General features: G+C 41.5%; 1 protein-coding gene across 2 annotated transcripts in view; it reads left to right on the top strand.

Annotated features, from left to right (window-relative positions):
- The window catches only part of acox3 (acyl-CoA oxidase 3, pristanoyl), a 191033-nt gene that overhangs the window by 30595 nt on the left and 135696 nt on the right, over positions 1–24742 (top strand). For both annotated transcript variants that reach the window (XM_087977490.1, XM_087977538.1), the window contains exons 4-6: positions 1784–1858; positions 10296–10385; positions 13622–13765. In XM_087977490.1, the coding sequence (XP_087833616.1) occupies positions 1784–1858; positions 10296–10385; positions 13622–13765 (309 nt within the window). The remainder of the gene's footprint in view (positions 1–1783; positions 1859–10295; positions 10386–13621; positions 13766–24742) is intronic.

Here is a 24742-nt window from a genome sequence, read left to right as displayed (position 1 = left end):
ACAATTTGGAATTGTTAAATATTTGGGACTGTGGTGAGTGCTTTCTTCAATTCAATGGCTTAAATCCTTTCTATAAGCATATCTCACATTCCAGAATTGTCTTACATTACCTATTATCTATTTGCATAATGGTTTTATCCAAGGCATGTACAATTTTCACCCCTCAGCAGGTGGACTATTTACACTTTTATGAGACAACAGTGATCATATTTCATTGACTTTGAGACGTCCTCAGGACATAAAAGATTAAATGTAAATCTAAGTATTTCCTAATCATGATTCGGAGATGCCGGTGTTGGACTGGGGTGTACAAAGTTAAAAATCACACAACACCAGGTTATAGTCCAACAGGTTTAATTGGAAGCACACTAGCTTTCGAAGCGACGCTCCGAAAGCTAGTGCTTCCAATTAAACCTGTTGGACTATAACCTGGTGTTGTGTGAATTTTAACTAAGTATTTCCTAGTTTACTATAATTCCCATTCAGCTTTTTAAAAAAAAATTGTTTTTAAAAATTATGCCATTGCTCTGATCAGCATTTATTGCCCATCCCTCATCGCCCATGGTGAGCCATCTTCTTGAACTGCTGTAGTCAATATAGTGTAGGTACACTCATGGTGGTAGTAGGAAGAAAGTTCCATGATTTTGACCTAGCGACAGTGAAGGAATAGCCATAGTAGTCCCAAGTCAGGATGGTGTGTGGTTTAGAGAAAATCCTGTAAGTGGGGGTGTTCCTTTGCATCTGACAAGAAGCCTTGATGAGTTGCCGCAGTGTATCTTTTAGGTGGTACACACTGCTGCCACTGTGTATTGGCAGGGAGGGACAGAAGTTTGGAGGTGATGGGTGGGTACTAATCAAATGGGCTACTTTCTTCTGAACAATGTCAAGCTGCTTGGGTGGTGTTCAAACAGATCCAGACAGGTGTACGATATTCTATCATACGCCTAACCTGTGCCTCGCTGACAGTGGACAAGCTATGAGGAGTCCGGAGGTGAGATACTCACTGCAGAATTCCTAGACTCTACCCTTGTCCTACTCTTGTCGCCGCTTAATATATATAGCTGGTACAATTCTATTTCTTGTAAATGGTAACCCCAAAGAGGTTGATAGTGAGAAATTCAGAGATAATAATCACAGTGAATATCAACATGAGACTGCTAGATTCTCTCATTGGAGATAATCATTGCCAACATTTCTGTGGTACAAATGTAACCTGTCACATCTCAGTGCTGAAAGTATCAACGCTGAATGTAATTCAGGTCTTGCAGCATATGGGCATAAACTGGTTCAGTTTTGAATGGTGCTAAGCATTGTACAATCATTGTAAAAGTCAATCTCATGATGGAGGGACATGTTTGATGAAGTAGCTGAAGATGTTTGGACTAATGCAAACTGTAGCATTGATGTCCGGGGACTGAGGTAAATGTCCTGTGATTGAAGTGGACCACTGATCATGTCCCGAGGGCAACCAAAATTTCCTTTGGCCAATGGTCTATTTTTAAAATAGTGTCAGTTCTGTACAGAAATATTGTTCCTGAGTAGAGAATGTTGCAAAATAAGTTGATGGCTATGTGAGAAATACATTGATAAGGGGGAGTAGCTAGAAGTACTACCAACTTGAATGTTTGTCTATGTTAATCAGGATAGTTTTATGTTTGGATGCTTTGAAGCTATATCATTACATTTCTATCCATAAACTAGAAAAAAAAGTTAATATTTAATTTAGTCTGCTGAGTGAAATCTTCATTAATTAGAATTTGACCTGTATTGGCTTTCATTTCAGATGTTTGGAGGGACGGTTTTAAATTCTGGATCCAGTAGACATCATCAGTTTGTAGAGAAGATAATAAATATGGAGGTAAGTTTTTTGACCATTCATACAATTCCGTAATTTCAGATCTCTTTTTTTAAGATGCACAGTAAAAAAGGAACATTGTACTTAAAGTTCTATTGATCACAGTTTTGAATATATTTAATAATTTGATGATACATAACTTCCTGAAGTGGGGCATAGTAACATACATCATAGGAGCTAAAGTAGACTGTTTAGCCCCTTGGGCTTGCTCTATCATTCAGTACGATCATGGCTGTGATGTTTGTATTTTGAAATACACATTCCATTCTATTCTGCTAACTCTTGATTCTCCAACTTAACAAAAATATGGATGTAGGTTTGCTCACTGAGCTGGAAGGTTCATTTTCAGACAATTCATCACCATGCTAGGTAACATTATCAGTGAGTCACCAGATGAAGCACTGGTGGCATGGCCTGCTTTTTATTTGTGTTTGGGTTTCCTTGGGCTGGTGATGTAATTTCCTGTGGTGATGTCATTTCCTGTTCTTTTTCTCAGTGGGTGGTAAATGGGATCTTAGTCAATGCATTTGTTGATCGAGTTCTGGTTGGAATGCCATTCTTCAAGGAATTCTCATCCATGTCTCTGTTGGCTTGTCCTAAGTTGATGTGTTGTCCCAGTCTAGGTGGTGTCCTTCCTCATCTGTATGTAAGGATACTAGTGAAAGTGTATCCTGTCTTTTTGTGGCTAGTTGATGTTCATGTATCCTGTGGCTAGTTTTCTGCCTGTTTGTCCAATGTAGTGTTTGTGACAGTTCTTGCAAAGTATTTTGTAAATGACATTAGTTTTGCTTGTCTGTATAGCGTCTTTCAAGTTCATTAGCTGCTGTTTTAGCGTGTTGGTGGGTTTGTGGGCTACCATGATGCCAAGGTGTCTGAGTAGTCTGGCAGTCGTTTCCGAGATGTGTTTGATGTAGGGGAGAGTGGCTAGGGTTTCTGGACATGTTTTGTCTGCTTGTTGGGAGTTGTTGCTGAGAAATTGGCGGACTGTGTTCATTGGATACCTGTTCTTTTTGAACACAATACATCACTGATTTTCCTCTGCTCTTCGTAGTTCCTCTGTGCTGCAGTGTGTGGTGGCTCGTTGAAATAATGTTCTAATGCAGCTTCGTTTGTGGGTGTTGGGATGACTGCTTCTGTAGTTCAGTATTTGGTCAGCATGTGTTGTTTTCCTGGAGACGCTGGTTTGAAATTCCCCATTGCCTGCTGGCTCTACTGTGACATCTAAGGAATGGTAGTTTGTTGTTGTTTTCCTTCTCTTTAATAAATTTTATGTCAATAAGGGTATTATTGACTGTCTTGATGGTTTCCTCTAATTTGTTTAGTTTAGTGATGACAAAGGTGTCATCCATGTACCGGACCTAAAGTTAGGGTTGGATGGTTGGCAGAGCTCTTTATTCGAGTCTCTGCATTACTGCCTCTGCTAAGAACCCTGATATCAGAGATCCCATCGGTGTTCCGTTGCTTTGTCTGTAGGTTTTGTTGTTGAAGGTGAAGTGGGTGGTAAGTCATAGGTCCACTAGCTTGACGACATTGTCCTTGCTGATGAAGTTGGTGGTATTTGGTATATGTGCCTTTGGTTCTTCTAATAGTGTAGTCATTGTTTTCTTGGCCAGGTTGATGTTGATGAATGTCAACAGGGCTGTTACCTCAAAGGAGACCATTATTTCATCGTCTTCTATCTTGGTGTCGTTGATGGTCTTCAGGAATTCATGGATGGAGTGGATGGAGGTCTTGGCATCAAGTTAGCCCACAAACCCACTAACACTATAAAAAATAGCAGTTAATGAACTTAAAAGACTGTATACAGACAGCAAGCAAAACTAATGTCATTTACAAAATACCTTGCAAGAACTGTAACAAACAGGCAGAGACCTAGCCACCAGGATACATGAACATCAACTAGCCACGAAAAGACATGATCCACTGTCACTAGTATCCTTACATACAGATGCGGAAGGACACCACCCAGACTGGGACAACACATCCAACTTAGGACAAGCCAAACAGAGACACTGACAAGAATTCATGGAAGCATGGCATTCTAACTGGAACTCTATCAAATGCATTGACTTGGATCCCAGTTACCACCCTCTGAGAAAAAGAACAGGAAGTCACACCAGCACAAGAAATTATTTTGCCATAGGAAATGACATCACCAACCCAAGGAAGCTTAAACACATAAATAAAAAGCGGGCCATGCCATCAGTGCTTCATCCGGAGGCTCACTGATGATGTTACCTAGTATGGTGACGAAATGTCTGAAAATGAACCTTCAAGCTCAGTGAGCAAAACTGCATCCAGAACCTTAACCGGAGCTACAAATCTTCTCAAAACTCATTAGCAAAAATATATTCACTACCTATTTTAAAAGTGCTTAATGACCCCACCACCACCCGTTCTGAGCCAAACAACCAGCTGAGAGGAAAGATTCCCCTTATTTCATTCCTGAAAGGGTGACCGGTTATTGTAAAACATTGCCACCTAGTCAAGACTGACACACAAACAGGAAACATTCCTTGAATGACTGCTTTGTTAAGACTAATTAGGATGTTACATACATCATGTCACTCCTCGCTCTCCTAAATTCCACTGGAATCAAGCCCAATCTGTCCAACCTATCCTCATCAGACAACACTTGACATATTGATCTGGTAAAGCTATTTTGAACTACTTCCAATGCATTTATTTCCTTAAGGAAGGAGACCAAAACTGCACACAATATTCAAGAAGTGGTCTGACTAATACCCTAAATAAACGATACATAACAATCTTACTTTTATGCTCAATTCCTCTTTTATTAAAAGAGAGCTTCCCTTAGCCATTTTTAAAATCACATTTGTACCTACAAATTAACTTCTTGTGACTCATATACGGGAACGTCTTAATCCCTCTACTTTAGAATTCCACGTTGTTCTGTCCTTAAATAATACACAATTTTACATTTCTTTCTGCCGAAGTCACCAATTTCACATTGCTCCACGACATACTCCATCTCCAGATTTCTGCCTACACATGCAACATAACTATGTTTGTCTGTAATCTCCTTGTGTCTTCTTCACCACATGCTTTCCAGCCTTTCTTGATGTAATATCCGTATCTTCACTTCCTTCATCAAAACCATTGATGCAAATTGTAAAATTTTGAGGCCACAGCATAGAGGCTGCACTTATCATACCCTGACAAAATAACAATGATCCATTTATGCATACTCTCTGGTTTTTGGAAATCTTCTTTTCATGCTACTATGTTACCCTCTACACCATGAGATATTTTTTCCACAATTATTTCGGAAGCGGCATCTTATCAAATGCCTTTGAGAAATGCAAATATAGTCCATCCTCAAGCTCACTTTCATCCAGAGTGTAAACTGCTCATTCAGATTTTGTCAGATTTAAATTTCACTATGTATCCTGGTGGGATTTGACTCCTTGTTCCTCAAACATTAGCCTAGGTCCTGGATCACGAGTCCAGTGACATTATCACAGTGCCATTGCCTCCCCACCTAAATTGCTCTTTCACAAAACTACAAATAATTGGTTGAAAATGATTTCACTTTGTAAAAGTAATGCTGACTTTTCCCAATTACTTTGCGTTTTCTTTTCTAAGAATCTTTTTAATGGTTGATTCTGACATTTTCACCTTTCCCATTACAGATGTAAGGCTAGCTGGCTTATAAGTTACTGTTTTACACACTCCTCCTTTCTGGAATAGAGGATTTAGATTCATTGTCTTTCCCTGATAGAACCTTTTCTGATTATGTAGAATTTTGGAAAGTTAACTCCAATGCATCTTCAACCTCATTAGTCACCACTTTTTAGACCCTAAGATGAAGTCCACCTGGACCAGGAGACTTGTCAGGCTATAATCTTTCAGTTTGCTTACTACCACTTCCCTCCTGATTGTAATTTCACTAAGTTCACTAAATGGTCTTTTTCTCATCTCAATCCTGGATGTCTGACCTCTTATTGAGTCTGTACCCCCCCTTCTGACCATGGGAAATAATCTTTATAGATCAACATTGTCAAGCCCTCTCAGAACCTTGTACACCTCAATAAGAGCATCTGTCATTCTTCTGGACTCTGGAGATTTAAGGGCCATTCCACTCCATCTCTGCTCTCCAAGAATGAATGTTTTTTGCACCTCTGTAAGGCAAGTCTATATCCTTCTTTAGGTAGGAAACCGAAACTCTACACATTTCTTTGGGATATAACCAAAGCCCCATATAAAATCCAATATAATTGCTCGAAGACTTGCTTACACTAATGTTCTAATTCTCGTACAATAAAGGCTACCAAATGATTTGTGGTTATAATTTCATGCAGTGCATGCATTTTAACCATCTATGATGTATCTACAAGAACAGCCAAATCTCACTGAATATCAACATTTATCAATTTGTTACTTTTTCAAGAAATACCTTCATTTTCTTCATACTAAAGTGGGTAATTACCAAATAAAACCCATTCTACTGCCCTCTTGCCCAATCACTTAGTTGGTCTCTTGAATTGAATTGAATTGAATTGAATTTATTGTCACATGTACTGAGGCACAGTGAAAAGCTTTGGCTTGTGAGCAATACAGGCAGATTACAGAGTTAAATAGCATAGTTAAGTAAATATTAGGTAAACAGTGACAAAACAAAAACACAGGTACAGGCGAATGCTGTTGGTGAGTATATTCAGTATTCTAACAACAGTAGGGTAGAAAGTGTTTCAAAACCGGCTGATGTGTGTACCTTTGCCCTGATGGTTGTAGAAAAGCATTGTCAGGGTGGGATGGATCTTTGAGAATGCTGGCGGCCTTTCCTTGACAGCGGGCCTGGTGGATGGATTCCGTAGATGGATTCCATGGATGGGAGGTTGAACTTTGTGATTGTCCGGGCCGAGTTCACCACTCACTGTAACCATCTCTGATTTTGAATGATACAGTTGTCATACCAGACAGTGTAAAATCCAGACAGAATGCTCTCGATGGTGCACCTATAAACGTTGGCAAGGGTATTCGCCGTCATGCCAAATGTTTTCAGCTGTCTGAGGAAGAGGAGACATTGTGGGCCTTTGTAACCAGTGCGTCCACATGAAGAGTCGAAGAAAGCTTGTTGTTGATGACCACTCTCAGGAGCTTGACACTCTTCACTCGTTCCACCTCTGTGCTGTTAATGTGTAGGGGAGCATGAGTAACGTCCTGCCAGAAGTAGATAATGAGTTCCTTGGTTTTGCTGCCATTGAGAGCTAGGTTGTTCTCAGTGCACCATTTTTCCAGGTCTTCCACCTCTCATCTGTAGTCTGTTTCATTGCCATCTGAGATTTGACCGACTATGGTGGTGTCATCAACGAACTTGTAAATAGCATTAGTCTGGTATTTGGCGACACAGTCGTGGGTATACAGCAAGTACAGTAGAGGGCTGAGTACGCATCCCTGGGGCTCCAGTGTTGAGTGTGAGTGAGGATGAAATATTGTCCCCAATCTTCACTGATTGTGGCCTGTGGGTCAGGAAACTGAGGATCCAGTTGCCGAGAGTGGGGCTTAGTCCGAGATCCCGAAGTTTAGTAATCAGTCTCGAGGGGATAATAGTATTGAAGGCTGAACTGTAGTCAACGAGTAGGGTTCTTATGTAACTTTTCTTGGTGTCAAGATGTTCTAGGGAAGAGTGAAGGGCAAGTGATATGGCATCTGACGTGGATCTGTTGGTCCAGTAGGCAAATTGGAGTGGGTCCAGAGTGGGGAGGCTGGAGTTGATTAATGCCATGACCAGCCTTTAAAAGCACCTCATGACCGCCAAAGTCAGGGCCACTGGGCGGTAGTCATTGGGACAGGTTGCATGAGCCTTCTTAGGGGAGAAAGTGAGGTCTGCAGATGCTGGAGATCAAAGTTGAAACTTTATTGCTGGAACAGCACAGCAGGTCAGGCAGCATCCAGGGAACAGGAGATTCGACGTTTCGGGCACAGGCCCTTCTTCAGGAATGAGCAGAGAGTGTTCAGCAGGAGAAGATAAAAGGTAGGGAGGAGGGACTTGGAGGAGGGGCGTTGGAAATGTGATAGGTGGAAAGAGGTCAAGGTGAGGGTGATAGGTCGGAGTAGGATGGAGGCGGAGAGGTCAAGAAGAAGACTGCAGGTCAGGAAGGCGGTGCCGGGCTGGAGGGATTCGGCTGAGACAAGGTGGGGGGAGGAGGGATGAAGAAACTGGTAAAGTCCAAGTTCATCCCCTGTGGTTGGAGGGTTCCCAGTCGGAAGATAAGACGCTCCTCCTCCGACCGTCGCGTTGTTGTGGTTTGGCGGTGGATGAGTCCAATGACCTGCATATCCTCGGTGGAGTGGGAGGGGGAGTTGAAATGCTGTGCTACAGGGTGGTTGGGTTGGTTCGTCCGGGTGGCCCAGAGGTGCTCTCTGAATCACTCCGCAAGTAGGCGGCCTGTCTCCCCAATATAGAGGAGGCCACACCGGCTGTGGCCTCCTCTATATTGGGGAGACAGGCCGCCTACTTGCGGAGCGATTCAGAGAGCACCTCTGGGCCACCCGGACGAACCAACCCAACCACCCTGTAGCACAGCATTTCAACTCCCCCTCCCACTCCACCGAGGATATGCAGGTCATTGGACTCATCCACCGCCAAACCACAACAACGCGACGGTCGGAGGAGGAGCGTCTTATCTTCCGACTGGGAACCCTCCAACCACAGGGGATGAACTTGGACTTCACCAGTTTCTTCATCCCTCCTCCCCCTACCTTGTCTCAGCCGAATCCCTCCAGCCCGGCACCGCCTTCCTGACCTGCAGTCTTCTTCTTGACCTCTCCGCCTCCATCCTACTCCGACCTATCACCCTCACCTTGACCTCTTTCCACCTATCACATTTCCAACGCCCCTCCTCCAAGTCCCTCCTCCCTACCTTTTATCTTCTCCTGCTGAACACTCTCTGCTCATTCCTGAAGAAGGGCCTGTGCCCGAAACGTCGAATCTCCTGTTCCCTGGATGCTGCCTGACCTGCTGTGCTGTTCCAGCAATAAAGTTTCAACTGAGCCTTCTTAGGCACAGGGATGATGTTGGCCCTCTTGAAACAGGCAGGGACAGTGGCCTGGTGCAAGGGTAAGTTGAAGATGTCTGAGAAGGCCTCTGCCAGTTGATCTGCGCATGCTCTGAGTGCACGGCCTGATACCCCATCTGGTCCCATTGCTTTTCTTGGATTCACATGAAGGAAAACTGATCTGACCTCTGATAAAGTGATAGTTGGGTTAGAATCATTTGGACTTGTCAGAATAGGTGTTACCTCTCCGCCGAAATTCTGTTCAAAGCGAGCATAGGCGTTGAGATGATCTGGGAGGGATGTGTCATCATCTGCTATCTTGCACTGTCTATTTTTAGAACCTGTGATGTCATTCAGTCCTTGCCATCGTCGCTGGGTGTCTGTCTGGGTCTCTAGTTTCGATCAGTATTTTGATCAGTTCTTGGCGGTCTTAATGGCTCTGAGAAGGTCATACTTGGATTCCTTATATTTGAGTGGGTCTCCTGATCTGAAGGCCTCATGCCTGGTTTTTAGCTGGTTCTGTATGTCCTGATTCATCCTGGGTTTCCTGTTTGGGAACATCCGGATTGACTTCCTCGGTATGCAGTCCTCCATGCACGTGCTGATAAAGTCTGTGACAGTAGTGGTGTACTCGTCCAAGGTACCTGTGGACTGTTTGAACACGGCCTAGTCAGCCGATTCCAGAGAGCACCGGAGTTGATCCTCTGCCTCCTCTGACCAGCACCAGACCTGTATCCGCGAGGGGTCTCCTGCTTGAGCTTTTGCCTGTAAGCCAGGAGAAAAAACATGGCATTGTGGTCAGAGTTCCTGAAATGATGGCAGGGGATGGAGTGATAGGCATCTTTCACAGTGGTGTAGCAGTGGTCTTCCCCTCTACAGTCTCTTTGTGTCCTCTTTTCAGCTTAAGTTTTCATCTAAAGTAAAAATAGAAAGTGCTGGAAATACCAATCTGGTTGGAGAACATCTATGGAGAGAGAAATGATTTACATTTCAGATTTTGCCTGATCTACTTAGTATTTCCAGCATTTTCTGTTTTTATTTCAGATTTCCAACATTTGTGGCATTTCATTTCCATTTTATTTTCCCACATATTGGCACACAGGTCCAACATTTCCAAAACAATCATAAACAAATTATGCTACTATTACAGGAAACCCTAAATTTTTGATGCTGTGTACTACTAATGTCAACAAATGTGGAATGCAAATTGGTTTGCTGACCGTGTACAATATACTTGTCTCTCATGGCAATGTGTGACAACTTGAGAGAGGTTTTAGAGTTGCACTGCGATTACGGATTTCCCCGTCACTTTTTCTCCTCTAACGTTACTCTCACTCATTTATTTTCTGTTATTTTGAATTTTCTTTTGTACGTTCTTTCAAAAATGTTTCACAAGCTTTATTTATTTATTAATTTAGATCTTTGGATGTTTTGCTTTGACTGAGTTAAGCCATGGCAGCAATGCTAGAGCTATGAGAACAACAGCAAAGTATGATCCAGAAACACAGGTTTGTATCATGCATTCAGAGTTAAATACCCTGTAGTTTACTGCATGCTTCGAATATTTTGTTTTCATTTCTTGACTTCTGATTTTGAAATCTCTTTAATTGGAAGCAGAAATCATATTTTAATGTTCTACAATTATTTTCAATAATAGCTTAATTTATTCCAAGTAGTTAGCATAATTCCTAAGTAACTCACTGTAATTGTAGGATATTTTTACTTTATAAGGAAACATGTTGCATAGTTAATGTACAGTAGGCTAGTCTGCTGCTAAAGTGAAGCTGTAGATAATTTTGCCTATCCCTTATGAATCAGAAAAACATTTTTTGTGTCGTCTTTAGGGTTGATTAGCAGTTAATCTTAAACTGATAGTTAGATTAAATAAATAGGTCAGATTAAATGTATGACTGCTGAGGTCAAGTATATTTTTTTCGTGGTGAATTTCTCTGTACTTTGGAAGATACTAGCTTTCTTTGTATTATACTTTTAAATGTAACAAATTTAAGTTTTTGACTAAGTTGCTTATGAAGAATGATGAATAGGTCTCAAGACATTAGGATTGCCAAATATAACACATTAGTCTGCAGATTTCTGAAATTGAATACTGTTTATTTGGGCCCTTCAGGTAGCAAGTAGTTGCAAATATAATTTGAATTTTAATTTTGCAGGGAAAAAAAAGTCCGTAAACCTCCTTTGGTCTTTATTTGCATTTCCCTGTACCATCATCATGCAATGGTGGTGCATCAACCTTCCCTTACCTCCAGGCAATGGCCAGGAATTACTTTGTGACTGATCCTGTCCCATCACCTCACACCATTACCAAAGTTGTTGTCAGAATCAGGATCAGCCAACTGGGTTCAGTCTGCAGTAAGTCAGGTCTTCAGTAATTCAGTTATGCATACTGAAAAGTTTTGCTTCCAATGTCAGAATTAGTTGTTTATTGCAATGCACATGATGCACTTATGGTGGTTAATTGAAAAGGATTCCTACAACTATATGCTAGTCTTAAACTACAGTGGCAACTCTAACACCCATATGAAGTAAGTCTGGAGAAAACATTCTTCAGTCTGAGTTCTCTTCCGTCCTTTCCGGTTTGAAGCCTTCCTGTCCCGAAGCGGATGGGCTGAAACTTGCAATTGATTATAGAACATAGAAAAGTTCAGCACAGAACAGGCCCTTTAGCCCACGATGTTGTGCCGAGATTTAATCTTAATGTAAAATAGAGTAATTTAACCTACGTACTCCTCAACTCACTGCTATCAATGTGCATGTCCAACAGTCGCTTAAATGTCCCCAATGACTCTGCTTCCACCACCACAGCTGGCAACGCATTTCATGCATTCACAACTCTCTGCATAAAGAACTTACCTCTGATGTCTCCTTTATACCTTCCTCCTAATATCTTCAAACTATGACGACTTGTACCAGTCAATCTTGCCCTGTATCTATTCCACTCATTATTTTGTACACCTCGATCAGGTCTCCTCTCTTCCTCCTTCTCTCTAGATTGGAAAGTCCGAGCTTATGCAACATTTCTTCATAAGGCAAACCCTCCAGTCCAGGCAGCATCCTGGTAAACCTTCTTTGCACCCTCTCCAAAGCCTCTGTATCTTTCCTATAGTAGGGCGACCAGAACTGGACACAATATTCCAAGTGTGGTCTCACCAGGGACTTGAAGAGCTGCAGCAAAGCCTCGCGGTTCTTAAACTCGATCCCCCTGTTAATGAAAGCCAAAACACCATGTGCTTTCTGAACAACCCTATCCACTTGGGTGGCAACTTTGAAGAATCTCTGAATTTGCACACCCAGATCCCTCTGTTCCTCCACAATGCCAAGAATCCTGTTTTTAATCCTATATTCAGCATTCGAGTTCGACCTTCCAAAATGCATCCAGTTTGAACTCCCATCTGCCATTTCTCAGCCCAGCTCTGCATCCTGTCTAAGTCGCACTGCAGCCTTCAGTAGCCCTCTATACTATCGACGACACCTCCAACCTTAGTGTCATCTGCAAATTTACTAACCCACCCCTCAACCTCCTCATTCAAGTCATTTATAAAAATTACAAAGAACAGAGGCCCAAGAACAGTGCCTTGCAGGACACCACTCAACACTGACCTCCAGGCAGAATACTTTCCATCTACAACCACTCTCTGCCTTTTGTCAGCCAGCCAATTCTGAATCCAGATAGCCAAATCTCCCTGTATCCCATACTTCCTGACTTTATGAATGAGCCTACCGTGTATAGCTATGTACAGCTGGTTGCTGGGGTATCAATGAGGGTGTGCCAGGATGAGTTGGGAAAACTCCCCATGATCTACTTAAGAAAGTGCTAAGTTACCAATCACTGACTATTAATAACAATAACAGCTGAGATTGAGAACTCTTAATTTGAAATAACAATTGCAAATCAACCCAGCATCAAAACACATAAATAATCAACAATGTAGATCCTCTGATAATTATTTTTCTCTGACTCCTGTTTTGTGCTCTGAATCTTCCTAATTCAAAAAGTCATGAATCATGCTTGTGCTCCAATACTATTTCAAAGCACTTCTGTCCAAATTGCACAGTAAAATTTTTTTTTAAAATTGGCATGGACATCCAACCAACTGAGTCAAATGGCTCCCAAGGAGTCCAAGGTGTTGTAGCAACATACACATTTTACATACATAGTAACCTGGAGGTCAGCCTTCAACAAATTAAGGTGAGTGTTTGACATAAAAAGACTTCCACAGCCAAGAGAAGTCCTAATGTATCGAACAGTTGTTGTCACGATACACCTATTATTTGTTTGCTCATTATTGCACTACTTTAGTTCAATTTGCAACAGCTCAGAGTTGATGCCATTAGTTCATATCAAAAACAAGGATGAATTCAAGCCTGAATCATGGGAGACACCACTGCATGTTTTTCCTTCACTAACCCATTGAATAACCATTTACCACAACTTTGTTTTCTATGTCATAACTTCTGTCTCATAAGCCCTTGGCTCTAATTAGTCCTAACTTCGAACTGTACATGAGTTAAAATGCACTTACCCTTGACTATCTATGCAGTACCATGAGAGATCAACTAGCTAGCATTAATAGTAAAATGATAACTGCTTAATGTTTGAATGCTATTTATTTGAAATTATACTGATATACTGGAATTATCCATGTAATTTCTAATACATGTTTATCTGAAAATCAGTAGTAACTTTCACGGTGTTCCTGTGGTTCTTAATTTTGTGGAATATTAGGAATTTATCATCAATTCTCCTGACTTTGAAGCAGCTAAATTCTGGATTGGGAACATGGGGAAAACTGCCACACATGCTGTTGTATTTGCACAGCTCGAAACTCCCGATGGAGTCTGTCATGGCCTTCATTCTTTTGTTGTTCAAGTAAGGCAATTTCTTTTCTCATCACCACTGAATTAATCGTTTGCTTTTATATATAATTTAATAACAACATTTCTTAAAACATAGTGCAGGTTCTGTTTAAAGTAAATGGGTAAATCCTAATCCCTGATTACAGAGATGCTGACAAAATCATTTTCTACACAACTATCCTTTAATTTTATTTATATTTTAGGGAAATGAGAATTTATAAATGGGCCACAAGCAATATAGGAAAAAATGGGACATTTTCAGGTTGTCTAGTTTGGTGCCTCAAATACTAGGCATCAGCGTCAGCTGTTTACAATCAATATTAATGGCTTAAGGTGGCAATTGTGGCAGACCCTCTTGGGGCACAGTGGTACTATCTTACCCCTGAACTCAGAGGCTTTTAATCAAGTCACACCTGCTCCACAACTGTGTAATAACATCTCTGAACACATTGATTAGAGGTTATCTAAATGATAGCTCTGAGTATAATGTATCTGTAGTGATTGTAATAAGGTCAGCCAGGTGAACCTCATAAAATATGAGTTCCCTGATTGGAGCTGTTAATCTGGTCCAATTAGAGAGCCCAGGCTAACAGATCTGACAGGAGTGTCAGATAGCCTGTCACTGAACTGGCTCTGAGGGAGTATCAAGGAGTTTCCAAGCGGACATAAAGGGTGACTACCAGCCTCTCTGGAGTTATTTCAGTATCAATGTTTGCTAATGATACAAAATTAATTGGGGAAATTGAGACTGGGTCATTCAGTATGTTCAAGGCTGAGATGGACAAATATAAATCAGTAAGAGAATCAAGGGTTGTTATAAAAGGCACAGAAGTAGATTTGAGGATTATCAGATCAGCCATGATCTCATTGAATGGCAGAGCATACTCTTTGGGCCAAATGGCCTACTTCTGCTTTTGTTTTATGGTGTTATGTGTTGAGGTATATCAGCAGCTTGAATAGTGAGCAAGAAAATAGTGTACAAGATGACAAATTGTGAATGTATCCACTTTGTTAGAATTTTTAAAATGTATATTTTTATTGAAAAAATAGGTTTTTTGATATTACAACAAATACAAAACAGTACAATTCGAAACAGTACAAAGCAAGAACCAAATAGCACTCATGTACAAATATATAAATATGTATTAAAAAAAACCAACTAACTACTTAACTAAATAAAGAACTAGCTGATAAATAATAATACGGCTCAGCAAGACAAAACACTCGGTCTCAAATATTAAGACCATTAATTTTCACATATTAATACACTCGCAGTTCCCCCTCTCTGGATATTAGACTCATATAGACATAATGATTGTGCTTTACAAAAGCCCTTATTAGTGTGGCAGACAAATCTGTGTCCAGGTAGTCAGAAAGGGCTGCCATGTCTTATAAAAATTCTCAGTTTTATGGTGTACCATACTTATAACAAAATCCAAGGGGACATGCTTCATAACATGCCAGCCCGACAAGCCTGGAGGATTTTCAGAAACCCAACCTAAAAAATATTCTTGTTTGCGCAGAAAGTGAGAATGTTGAAAAGTTATTTTGCATACTCATCTATAGGGAATACCCTGGGCAGGTCTAGAAGAAGAGAAGTTGGGTCCCTCTCCACCCTTGTCCCAAAAATCCTCTCAATTGTACCTGCCACAGCGCTCCACTATGCTCGGAGCCTACCGCAGGACCAGAGACAGTGAGGAAGAGTACCAATACTCACTTTGCACTTGGGACATGTTGAAGATACTCCTGGTTTAAATTTTGATCTGGAGCCAAGTAGACCCTGTGGAGAATCTTCAACTACAAAGCATGAGTCCTATTGCAAATCAAGATTTTTTTTTGTGTTTTCCCAAATATCCTTCCATGCCTCTGAGGAGATCTCAACGTCCAACTTTCTCTCCCTAACCCTGCAAAGCAGTTTGATCTCGCCTGAGGAACCGCCCCCGGCAGATGTTAAAGAGTGCTGACAGAGTGTGTGCTCTTAGCACTGAGCACCCTCTTGTCTTTGTTGGATTTGTGGGGATCAGTTTTATAGGGATCTTTTTTGAATAAGATCCCTAATTTGATAAAAACGAAAGAGGTCCCTGCTAGATAGCTCATATTTCTGAGCTAACTGGTCAAAAGACATAATTGTGGCTTCTTCATATAATTCACCAATGCAGGACACACCCCTAGCTGCCCAGTGTTTGAATCCTGACTCCATCATCCCCAGTTGAAAATCTAGCATACCCACTATAGGTGTAAAATAAGATGTTTTGGCAATATTGCCTTGCCTCTGCTGCATTGCCCACCATGTTTTAATAGTATTGATAACTATTGGATTGTGGCAGTATTTCATGACTGTTCTCATTCTGTCCAAAAACAGCAAGCTAGTAAGGGGACACTTTGCTTGAGAGGTTTCAATATCTAACCATATTGAAAGAGGGTCTCCACAAGCCCAGTCACTCTCATAACATGAAAGCGAGCCTAGTTTTTAATGTCTGTGAGATCCACTGCCCCCAGGCTTTAAGGCAATTGCAATTTAGCTAATTTAATAAGGGGCTGCTTACGATGCCAGATAAAAGAGCTGAACCAGCCATTCAGTCTCCTGAACGTTTGCTTAGTGAAACTCAAGGGGAGCATGCACATAGGGTACAGTAGATGGGGGAGAATATTCATTTTAATAAGAGCTATCCGACCTAACCATGAGACGAGACGCGCCTTCCATCTTTGAAGGTCTTGTTTGATTTTGTCAAAAGAAAGAACAAAATTAGTTTTAAACAGCCGAAGAGAAACTGGAGTAACGAATATACCCAAATACAGAAAACCCCCCCTGTGACCACATAAAATGGAATCGAGATTTGCCCTCAAGATCTAGCATTTTAGTGGGACCACCCATAGGTGCAGGCTCTGATTGCATAAAATTGATCTTTTACCCTGAAAAGGTGCCAAACGAACTGATGCATTGTTTCAGGCGAGGCTGTGAAACTGCTGGGTTTCACGAAAGGATGAGGACATCATTCGCGTACAACGAAATCTTGTGATTTTGACCCCATTTCTGGAGCCGATACATTGGGATCCCTTTGAATGGTCTCCTCCAATGGCTCAATCACCAATGTAAAAAGCAATGGCAAAAGTGGACAGCCCTGTTGGCTACCCCTAAAGTTACTAAAATTACTTGTACACTATTGGTGATGACTTCAGTGAGAGGGTCACTGTAGAGAAACTTTACCCATCTTATAAAGGCTTCGCCCAAGCCAAACCGCTCTAGAGTATCAAAAAGGTACGGCCATTTGACTCTGTCACATGCCTTCTCTGCATAATGAGAGATCACCAGTCCTTGTATAGACTGTTTTTAGATTAGTTTAGACTTCCTACAGTGGGAAACAGACCACTTGGCTCAACAAGTTCATGTGGACCCTCCAAAGAGTAACCCATCCAGACCCATTCCCCTATCCTATTACTCTACATTTACTCCTGACTAATGCACCTAACACTGTGGACAATTTAGCATGGCTAATTCACCAAACCTGCACGTCTTTGGATTGGGGGTGGAAACCAGAGCACCTCGAAGAAACCCACGCAGACACTGGGAGAATGTGCAAACTCCACATGGACAGTTGTCTGAAATGGGAATCAAACCTGGGTCCCTGGCACTGTGAGGCAGCAGTGCTAACCATGGAACCATCGTGCCACCCCTGTGTCGCATGTCGTTGACATGCTTGAATTACATTAAGCAACGTCCTAACATTGTTGGAGGATCTGCGGCCCCTTATAAAGCCCATCTGGTCCTCTTTAATAATCAAAGGCAACACCGTTTTCAGCCTGAACACAAGGGTCTTAGAAAGGATTTTAAAATCAACATTTAAAAGTGAAATGGGCCTGTAAGAAGCACAGTCCTCTGAGACTTTACCTTTTTTATAAAAAAGAGAGATACTGACCTCTCTTGGAGATTGTGGGAGGCGATCATGACTGTACGAGTCATTAAACATGTTGATCATCGGACCTGACAACATGCTTATGAATTCCTTATAAAATTCACTGGGACATCCATTAGGCCTTTCCACTCTGATGTTGCTTCACGGCCACCTGCACGTCTTGCTCTGATAAGGGGACATTGAGAAAAGACTCTTGTTTGGGGGTCACACCCAGAAGCTCTAGATCCGAGAAAATAGACTCCATCCTGGCCCACCCATCTTTACAACCTTCAGATTGGTATGATTCAGAGTAAAATTTCTGAAATGCCACACTTTTTGGGCCCAGCGACCATAATTCTATTCGTTTTGAAGTAGTGATGGAAAAAGATAGACCAGATCTAAAAGTTGAAGTTCTAATTTTAATGGTATTAAGCAAGAACTTTCAAAAGCTGATTGGCGGCAGATGTTCACAGGTAAAAGGATGGCTGAAAAATGGGAAGCCTTTAGAAATAAGATAACGAGAGTCCAGAGACAGTATATTCCTGTTAGGGTGAAAGGAAAGGCTGGTAGGTGTAGATAATGCTGGATGACTAACGAAATTGAGGGTTTAATTAAGAAAAAGAAGGAAGCATACGTCAGCTATAGACAAGATAAACCGAATGAATCCTTAAAAGAGTATAAAGGCAGTTGGAGTATACTTAAGAGGGAAATCAGGAGGGCAAAAAGGGGACAAAAAGCTTTAGCTAAGGACAAAAGGGTAACTAGGGAGAGATTAGGGCCCACATAGGGCCCCTCAAAGATCAGCCAGGTGGCCTTTGTGTGGAGCCACAGGAAATGGGGGGAGATACTTAACAATTATTTGGCATTAGTGTTTACTGTGGAAAAGGACATGGAAAATATAGAATGTAGGAAAATAGATGGTGACATTTTGCAAAATGTCCATATTACAGAGGAGGAAGTGCTGGATGTTTTGAAACACATAAAAATGGATAAGACTCCAGGACCTGATCAGGTGTACCCTAGAACCTGTGGGAAGCTAGAGAAGTGATTGCTGGGCCTCTTGCTGAGATATTTGTATCATCGATAGTCACAGGAAAGGTGCCGGAAGGCTGAAGGTTGGCTAACGTGGTGTTATTGTTTAAGAAAGGTGGTAAGGACAAGCCAGGGATCTACAAACCAGTGAGCCTGACGTCGGTGGTGGACAAGATGTTGGAGGGAATCCCGAGGGACCGGATGTACATGTATTTGGAAAGGGATGGACTGATTAGGGATAGTCAACATGGCTTTGTGCGTGTCTCACAAACTTGATTGAGTTTTTTTGAACAAGTAACAAAGAGGATCGATGAGGGCAAAGTGGTGGACGTGATCTATTTGGACTTCAGTAAGGCTTTCAACAAGGTTCCCCATGGGAGACTGGTTAGCAAGGTTACAACTCATGGAATACAGGGAAAACTATCCATTTGGATATAAAACTAGCTCGAAAGCAGAAATCAGAGGGTGGTGGTGGAGGTTTGTTTTTCAGACTGGAGGCCTGTGACCAGTGGAGTGCCACAAGGATCGGTGCTGGGTCCACTACTTTTCAGCATTTATATCAATGTTTTGAATGTGAGCATCAGCGGTATAGAGTCATAGAGATGTACAGCATTGAAAGTGACCCTTTGGTCCAACTTGACCATAACGACCAGATATCCCAACCCAATCTAGTCCCACCTGCCAGCACCTGGCCCATATCCCTCCCAACCCTTCCTATTCATATATCATCCAGATGCCTTTTAAATGTTGCAATTTCCCCTTGCAGCTCATTCCATACACGTACCATCCTCTGCGTGAAAAGGTTGCCCCTTAGGTCTCTTGTATATCTTTCCCCATTCACCCTGAATCTATGCCCTCTTGTTCTGGACTCCCCCCACCCCAGGGAGAGACTTTGTCTATTTATCCTATCCATGCCCCTCATAGACCTCCATAAGGACATCTCCCAACCTCTGACGTTCCAGGGAAAACAGCCAGCCTATTCAACCTCTCCCCAGAGCTCAAATCCTTCAATACTGGCAACTTCTCTGTAAATCCTTTCTGAGCCTTTCAAGTTTCACAACATCTTTCCAATAGGAAGGAGACCAGAATTGCATGCAATATTCCAACAGTGGTCTAATCAATGTCCTACACATTGACAGTCTTTTCCCTGGGGTCAGGGAGTCCAGAACTAGAGGGTATAGGTATAGGGTGAGAGAGGAAAGATATAAAAGAGACCTAAGGGGCAACTTTTTCACGCAGAGGGTGGTACGTGTGTGGAATGAGCTGCCAGAGGAAGTGGTGGAGGCTAGTGCAATTGCAACATTTAAGAGGCATTTGGATGGGTATATGAATAGGAAGGGTTTGAAGGAATAAGGGCCGGGTGCTTGCAGGTTGGACTAGATTGGGTTGGGATATCTGGTCAGCATAGACAAGTTGGACCAAAGGGTCTCTTTCTGTGCTGTACATCTCTATGACTATGACTCTATTAATCTTTTTAGAATCATAGGATAGACTTCCAGCATCTTCCCTAATCGATCTAATGGATTGAGGGGCATTGTTTTTCCTGGCAAGATATGCTAAGTACTTGCCTGGTTTGTCACCATGCTCAAACAGCCTTTGTTTTGCAAAAATAAGCTCCTTCTTTGCCATCTGTGTGAGCACGGAGTGCAATGCAGACCGAAGCACCATGATCCTCTGTAGCTTAGCCAATGAATACTCGTCACCCTTCTCTGCTGCTTTCAACCGTGCTTCGAGGAGACGTTGCTGCTCACCTTTCTGCAGCTTCGGACTGGCAGTGCAGGAAATAACTAATCCTGTGGCATAGACATTAGCAGTTTCCCAAAGCACAGACGGGCTACTAACCGACCCTGATTTAATGTCTTGGAACGCCCTGAATTCATTAGAGAAATACTCCACAAGCTTACTATCCTTAAGGATAAAGGGATCTATCTGCCAGTGTCTCAGACCCACTACAGTGTCCTTAATCTTAACCAACAGGTACACTGGAGCATGATCGGAGATGGCAATATTATTAATCGTACAAGATGCCATCAAGTCCAGGGTTACCATGGGGGTCAGAAAAAGAATCAATCCTGGTGTGGCACCTGTGCGGATTGGAAAAAAACTTAATATCCCAGCCTGTAGGGTGGTGATGCCTCCAAACATTCACCATCCCTAACTCCACACACTAATTGCTTGGTTTGTAAAAAGGGTTTCGGGGCCCTTTGGGCAACCTGTCTACCATGGGATCCATAAGGCAATTAAAATTTCCCCCTAAGGTAATATGCTAAAACTGATCAATTTAGAGAAAGAATCAACCAGAAACTTGAGTGGATGGGTCAGGGGGCAGTAGATGTTTAAAATACCATATTCTTCCCCATTTATCAGGGCTTCCAGGATTACAAACCTACCGCCTGTGTCTTTAACACAGTCTAGTAGCTTAAATGGAAGATGCCTACTAACCAATATTGCCACTCCCCTACTCCTAGTGTTAAAAGATGAGAAGTAAACCCAATCAAAGCCATTCTGCTGCAATTTCAAATGCTCCCTATCATCCAAGTGCTTCACCTTGAATAAAGGATTATCTACCTTTTCCCTCCTCTTAATTGGTGAGTGACTCCCCTTGATGTTCCAGATATACCAGTTAAACAAGTCATTACCTTCTGCAGTAACATTTAGACTCCAGAGACTAAGAACTTGAATTACAAATCACTGAGTCTTAATGAAGGAAAATCCAAGGAACATAAAGACTACACAAACTAAAACACTACAGTTAACAAGCCTACAGAGCTATCAAAAACTATGTACAACAAAAACCAAAAAACAAAACAAAATATAAAGTGCCAATGGCACTCGATAGGGAAATTCACCCCCTGAATAAAGGGGGCACCTACACACCCAAAACTCAACTTCCTGCCGCGTTGTCAGGACAGCAACTATTGCATTTAAATAACTGAACCTAGCATACACTGCCCATAAATAGGTGTTAGCCATCCCAACCATTTTCTCTCCTCCTGGCTAGAGCTGCAAAACAAACACAAGCAACAAAGAAAGAAAATACACAAAAAAAAACAACGTGAACAAAGAAGTTAAAAAGGAATAGTAAGTAAGTACCCCACCCATCCCTTGGTATAGCTTAACTTAGAAGTTAAAAGTAAATACCCCTGCCACTTCTGAGCATAATTTAAACCAGATTATTACCAGAAATATAGAGAGAAAAAAAACCCCAACACAGCTTCCTTTTTTTTAAAAGAAAAAATAAAGGCATATCCAAACAACACTACTATTTGGACATACTAAATTGTTCAGACCAAGTTACTTTGTCCATAAAATCTCTTGCCTTCTCTGACGAGTCAAAGAAATATACAGATCCATTAAAGGTGATCTGAAGCACCGCCGGGTACCTCAGAGTACTGGATCCCGAGCCTCCTCAGTCTTTTCTTAATGCCATCATAGGATTTCCTTTTCTGGATCACCACTGCTGAGAAGTCTTGGAAAAACATGATCCTAGAGCCCTCATAAACGGAGGCCTTCAGATCCTTCCCCTAGATTCTGGAAGCTTCCACAATTCTCTGCTTTTCTCTATAATTATGAAACTGCACCAGGTTAGGTTGAGGATATTGGTCCAAACCTGGCCTCCTATCATGACCCGGTGAGCCCTCTCAACCTTCAGACTTCCCATTCCAGTCTCCAAGTTAAGGAATTTTGGCATCCAGTCCTCAATAAATTCCACTGGTCGCTCACCTTCCTTTCCCTCCGTCGGACCAATGATTCGAATATTTTTCCTTCTGCCCCTGTTCTCGAGATCATCAACCTAGCCAAGCAAATCACATACCTGCATCTCCAGGGCCTGGATCCTATCCTTGGAGGAATTGGTCTCAGCTTCCACCACTGTGACTCTGCGTTCTACCTCGTCTGTCCTTTTCCCAAGGTCTCCCAGCTGCTGTTCATGCTTCTGCACCACAATAGAGATCGGGGCCAGCTTCTCTTCAATTTAGTTATTCAGCATCTCGCGAAATTTTGCAAGCTCCGATACCAGGGCCTGATATGAAATAGAGTCCGAGGGTCCTGTAGGTTGGGCTGCCGTCCTGGCCTAGAATGCCAAAACGCAGATAAGTACCTTTTGAAGACTTCCTAGGACTCGGAAACTTTTCCAGATGAGTGAGTTCAGGCTTTATCCCACCTGCGATGCGGTGTGGAGTTCTGCAACGCGATCTTTCTAGAAAGCTGCCATCTTGGATTTCCCCAGAAAAAAGTTTTAAACACGATATTTTGGAATGATAAAAGGCAGGGCAACGTTTGCGTTCTAAACATTATTGTTCTTGATTGTACATAAATCACATGTACAGCAAGTAATTAGGAAGGTAAATGATATGTTAGATTTTTTTATAGAATAATAAGTATATAAGAATAAAAAATGATATTGAAATTACATAGAGCATTGGTGATGTGACACCCAAAGCTTTCTGCAATTTTGGTCACCTCATGTGAGAAAGGGTTTACTTGCCATAATGAGGATGCAACAGAGGTGCATTAGGCTGATTTCTGAGATGAAGGACTAGTGTAGACTAGTCCTATATTCCCTGGAATTTAAAGAATGTGAGATGATATAATTGGACCATATTAAATTCTGTTAGGAGTCTTAACGAGTAGAAGCAAAGAAAATGATTTCCTGATTGAGAATCTAGGACATTCTCAGAATAAGGGGCCAGCCATTTAAGACTGAGAAGAGAAGGAACTTTTTCACTCAATGAGTTGTGAATCTTTGTAATTTTCTGCCTGAAAGAGCAGTGAATGCTCAATATGTAGTACATTTAAGTTCAACATCGATAAAGTTTTGAATACAAAGAGGAAAGTAGTGTGGGAAAATAGAGGTGAGGTTAAAGATGGGCCATGACCGAGTCATGGAGTTTTATATCATGGCTCTTCAGCCCATCATGTTAATATTGATTACCAAGCATCTATCTAAAATCCATTTTCCAGCACATACATTGCCTTGTATGTAATGGCATTGCAAGTCCTCATCTAAATATTGCTTAAATGTCATAATTCCTATTTCTGCCATCTTTTTAGGAAGCAAATTCCAGATACCCATCATCCTCTGGGGAAAACCATTTTCCTCAAATACCCTCTGAACAGTCTGTTCCTGACTTTAACATTTTCTTCCTGTTTTTTAACCCCTTCCATAAGGCAATACATTTCTTCCTGTCTACTCTATGCCCCTCATGACTTTGTACACCTCAATCAAGTTCCTTTTAGCTTTTTCCTGCTCTAAGGAAAACAACCCAGCCTACCTAGTTCTTTTTCACAGGTGAATGACTCTTACCCAGGCAAAATCCTGGCGATACTCTTCTCCATCTTATTGCATCACAGAGTAAACATGAAGGATCAAAAGTCCTACAGTAACTCCTGTTTCTTATGCTGTTGTGTTTCCTTCCAAGTGGTACCTGACTTCTAGTGGGCACCAATGCAGAACGGCATGGTCATGGTCAATGAAACTGGGAACTAGAAGCATGGGACAACTGTGATCAAGTTTACCAAACTGCACAGAAACACCATATTAACTAGATTTGTATTAAATTCAGCCCTTTTCTTAAATTATGTAGTTATAGAGCTGTGGTCAGTAGTATATTTATAAATGCAATTACTGTTGTTAAATGTGTGTGCATTCATTTATGAGCTTTCTATTGTTTGATTTAGCTTGATTTATGAAATTGATCAAGTTGTTCAAGAAAAACAGTTTGCCTGTTTTGATTTATGATTGAAAGAAATGTTAAGAACCATTTCTTGATAAAATAACTTTTAAAAGGATTTGATTTGTAAATTTTAAGTTTTGTTGATGGGTATTATAGTTGTTTCATTTTGCTCTACTTATTTTGTGCTAATAAGGGATGGTGGAGAATTTATCCTTCCAGTTCAGATAACAAGTATATCAGCACCTAGCATTTCTTGGTCAACCATACTGTGACTGCTGACCAATTATGATAAAGGTCAACCCATTGGAATACGGATCAAGATTGCCCAAATTAATTAAACATGCAAGGCATTTATAAAGATTTCTGTCCATTGTTTAAAATTTGGTTTCA

This window comes from Chiloscyllium plagiosum, unplaced genomic scaffold (genome assembly GCF_037043375.1).
Source record: "Chiloscyllium plagiosum isolate Xiang-an unplaced genomic scaffold, Cpla_swu_hap1 HiC_scaffold_1, whole genome shotgun sequence".
Taxonomy (NCBI): Eukaryota; Metazoa; Chordata; class Chondrichthyes; order Orectolobiformes; family Hemiscylliidae; genus Chiloscyllium; species Chiloscyllium plagiosum.
This window is presented reverse-complemented; position numbering and strand designations above follow the sequence as displayed.